Source organism: Astatotilapia calliptera, chromosome 7 (assembly GCF_964374335.1).
Source record: "Astatotilapia calliptera chromosome 7, fAstCal68.1, whole genome shotgun sequence".
NCBI classification, from domain to species: Eukaryota; Metazoa; Chordata; class Actinopteri; order Cichliformes; family Cichlidae; genus Astatotilapia; species Astatotilapia calliptera.
In genome coordinates this window covers 29,777,867-29,782,066 of record NC_137428.1, presented here as the reverse complement: position 1 = coordinate 29,782,066, position 4,200 = coordinate 29,777,867, and the positions used below count along the sequence as shown (strand labels likewise).

Genomic DNA, 4,200 nt, shown 5'->3' with positions numbered 1-4,200 from the left:
AAATGCCAGCATATATTTCTGTGATATTTCTGATACATACATAACATACTGAGCATATTACCTTAGCTTAATAAAGATGAATACTTCGCACCCGTTGATGCTTCTTTTCTTCCTCATATTCATTTGTCATTTCCCCTTCATTCCAATGCATAATGATCTCAGATCTTTGAAGGACTAGGCTAGTGACTATCATTGGATGTTATTCTTAAAGAGGCAATATGTGATACTTTGAGTAAACTACACAGTGAGTTTAGATACTCACTATAAATCCTGGCAACATTCAAAAGTTACAAACTTGCTCTGTAACCCAGTATATGGTGAGCAGCAAATGATCTCAGACAGTATAGAAGATGAAAGTTTTAATCTGATTTTACTACTAAACAGTTTTTTATTTGTAAGATGAAGATTATGGTTTTTTAAGCCACATTCTTTGATGTTCAAAATCAATCTTGAACTACAGCAGGATCTTTTGTGACAGTGTTTATAACACAGCAGGATAGCAATTATCTTAGAGGCAATGTTGTGACTCTAAATGTCTGCATTTGTCAGTGTGAGTGTGGTAAGTGATTGGGCTGCTCACCTCTCTGCCTGTTAAGGAAATAATAAATCAACACATGTCTCTACATTTCCAAGTGCCTATGAGGACTATATCATAAATCTGTATGCATGTCAGCATAATCTTTAAATCAGGGCTCAAAATCAGTGAGATGCACGCACGGCTTTAAGAATAATTTATTTACCCACCAGAACTCTCACACACATACACTATTACATTCACTCAGAACTGTGCAACAAGACCTTTATGGGCTATTCGGAACATTGGTAAGCATTTAACCTTGATTTGTTGCTTTAAATGGCTGTTGGACTGTGTTATTGAGCACCATGTTAACAAGCAGATCTAAGAGGACAGCACTGTTGCCTCTACCTGTCTTTAAGCTGCAGTTTTTTTGTGGACAGTCTTGACCATAACGGTTTACTTTTTATCCTTTGTGCTCTTCTCTTCAGCTGGCTCAGGTTGGGCAGCTTTCTCTTCAACTTTCTCCTTTTTTGCTTCGGCTTTGTCATCTTTTTTTGGAACAGCTTTCACGTCTTTGTCATCAGCTTTATCTTCTTTCTCCTCACTCTTTTGAACTTCCTCCTGCTCTTGTGCTTCATCTTTTGTATCATCTTCTTTGTCATCAGCTCCTTCTGCTTTTGCCTCCTCTTGTGCTTCAGTTTCCTCCCCTTCATCTTTTCCCTCTTTCTCTCCTTCATCTTCGGCAGCTTCTGCTGCATCTTCCTTTTGCTCCTCTTCATCACCACCTGAATCAAGAGATGACAATTTAGTTACCATGACACTAATAATTGATATTTATTTGACTGATAGAACATGACTGAGCAAGTTAAACCAACCCTCGCCTTCTTCCTTATCCTCTTCCTCTACTTCCTTAGCTTCATCTTCTTTCTCACCCTCCTCCTCACCTTCCTCTTCCTCTTCATCCTTTTTCTCCTCTGTTTCTTCTCCCACCTCTTCTTCATTAGCTTCCTCTTCCTCCTTTTCCTCCTCTTCCACCTCCTCCTCACCAGGTGGGCTGGCCTCTGCTTGCTGGGCGTGGCTGGCAGAGATGATGCCTTCAGTGGTGCTGACACTGGAGCTGAGCAGGCGTGAGGTCATCAGGTAGGAGGTGCCAGAGCTCAGGCTGGAGAAGACAGGCCTAGCGAAAGAGGGTGCTGACAAACTGTGGCTGTACAACGGAGACACTCCCCCAGCCATACCTACACTGAAGCGAGACTCCTCCCCTTCCAGGAGCTTCCTGCGTCAAACAATGAAAAGAAAGGATGGGAGATCAGTTAAAAGCATGGGTCTTAAATGTAACAGTAAGTGGTCATTTATTTACTCTTAGAATTATATTGTCAGGATCTCTGTCTAAATAAATAAATAAATCTGGGCAAATTCTGAGATGATTAAACTATTTTGCTGGTAATAACTGAAATGAGTAAAGAAAATCAACAGCCTATTTATGCAAGACAATTCATAATTTTATTGGGAGGGGTTTTTGGTTGGGTCTGATTATTGGGGGGTCATAACCCCCCTGGAAATTACGCCCCTGCATGTCTCAGACATTAAATGTAAAAAAAAACTTCACTGACTCTGATACAAATCCAAAAGCATCAGTTTCCTAGGTGCCTCTAAATAGGAGTTTCTATATAATTTTGCAACGCTAAAAATAAACCCTTTATCATTTATCAGACTCACTCCCTGTTTCACCCATTACCTGTATGCAGCAATCTCGATGTCCAGAGCCATCTTGACATTCAGAAGGTCCTGGTACTCCTTCAGGTAGCGGGCCATTTCCTGTTTAGTGCCCCTCAGCTCACTCTCCAGTTCTGCAATGGTATCCTAAAGAAAAATCAAAGTTAAGTGTTATTTTATACAATGAGACAAAGGGAAATAACATACTGCAGGATCAAATGAAAACCATAAGTAACATACTTCAAAGATCTGGACGACATTTACAGACCTGCATAGCTGCTATCTCTGCACTCTGTTTCTCCTCCATGTCATGCAGCTGTTTTTCCAGGGATCCATTGAGGCCTCTGCATGCATCGATTTCCAGTATGCGGGCTTGTAGCTGGCGTCGGTACTCTCCTGCTTCGTCCTTGGAATTTCTCACAGCATCAGTGTGCTGGGCCACAGTTTCAGTCAGGGAGCCTACCTTGCTTCTGAACCACTCCTCAGCTGCCTGCATGTTCCTGGCAGCCAGCCTTTCATACTGGGACCGGATATCCCTGAGAGCCCCAGAGAGGTCTGGAGCGGCAGCCTCAGATTCCACAGCCACCTGCACACCCAGCTGGACTTGGGCCTGAAGTTCAACCACTTCACCCTCATGAATCCTCTTGAGGAAGGCCAGCTCGTCCAGCAGGATTTCCACACTTTTCTCCAGCTCAGCCTTTGCTAAGGTAACCTCGTCGGCCTCCCGACGAGCCTCCATCAGCTTGCCCTCAGCTTCTTCACGAGCCAACACCTCCTGCTCATATCGACCCTGCAGAGCACTCAGGGTTTGCTCCAGCCTCTCTCTCTGACTTAGGACAGCCTGTTGTTCTGCCCTAGCTTCATCCACAGCTGCTCTCAGGGACCGGGCCTCTTGCTCATACAGAGCTCTCAGGCGGGACGGCTCAGAGTGCCTTTGCCTCAGCAGCAGCAGTTCTGCCTCCAAGGCACGGTTCTGCTGCTCCAGCTCACGCACTCTCTCGATGAAACCGGCAAAACGGTCATTAAGGTCCTGCAGCTGGCTGCGCTCTTGTGTGCGTACAGCCCGAAACTCGGAGCTGATCTGGGCCGCTTGGCTGAGTTCCAGCTCCAGGGAAGAAGCTGGTGAGGAAGAAGAGTAGAGCACACGGCCAGGGGAGGAGTACTGCAGACGGGAGGAAGACAGTGGGGATGCATGAGTAGAGAAGCCAGAGAGGGTCCTCCCTCTAGTCACCACCACACGTGCAGGAGGCTCGGCAAAATAGCGTCTGTATGATGAGGTGGAGTAGTAAGGGTCATATCCGATGCTACTCATGGTTGAGTGTTGGGAGGAAAAGTTGCTCTTCCTCTCCTCTTGCTGTATGTGTGCGTGTGGAGGAGTGCGAAGGGCTTGGGTTTAAGTCTTGACTGCTTGCTGCTGCAGCAGCCTGCGCTTTTATAGCTGGAAGGTGGGGGCTGACGCAAGCACTTTCTGCACCCTCTGACAATGAAGGCTTGATAGGTTTACACTGCAATGGCAAGAAATGAGAAAGATATGAGCCATGGGAATACACGGAGGAGGGAAATGAGCAAGGGTTAAAAGCAGAGAGGAAGAAAAACAGTTTCTAAATAAACTAGAATATAAAAACAGCTTTTTACAGTAATTTTTAAGACTACAGCAAAACTTTAAAAAAGTCTATCACATGGCCAGTTTTAAACACATAACCTGATCTTTTTAAGAAACTGTACAGTTTTTACAGTAATTTTATGTTGTAAAAATGACAAAATATCACTCAAACACATTTTCTGTCTCCTCACTCACTGCAGAAAAAAGGGTGAGGGTGGGGCCGGGGTGTCCTCATTTTACAATCATGACACAGCATCTCTGTGTGTGGTGGGGAGCAGAACTACAGCCATGGCCTCAACACCTGCAATGATAAAAATCCCACCCAAACAGATGGCATAACACTATTAAAGGCATGACTTAGAGT

General features: G+C 44.7%; 1 protein-coding gene across 2 annotated transcripts; it reads right to left on the bottom strand.

The window, feature by feature from the left end:
- Positions 1-714: 714 nt before the first annotated feature.
- On the bottom strand, positions 715-3,637 carry nefla (neurofilament light chain a). Of its 2 annotated transcripts, none has more exons than XM_026174152.2 (4): positions 2,502-3,637; positions 2,256-2,380; positions 1,393-1,793; positions 715-1,302 (listed from the first exon to the last, which is right to left on the bottom strand). In XM_026174152.2, exons 1-4 carry the CDS (start codon positions 3,543-3,545, stop codon positions 974-976), a joined length of 1,899 nt encoding a protein of 632 aa, XP_026029937.1. In that variant the 5' UTR covers positions 3,546-3,637; the 3' UTR covers positions 715-973. The 2 variants fall into 2 exon arrangements, with proteins under 2 accessions (XP_026029937.1, XP_080160511.1); XM_080304385.1 differs by having other exon boundaries at positions 1,399-1,793.
- Positions 3,638-4,200: the final 563 nt, after the last annotated feature.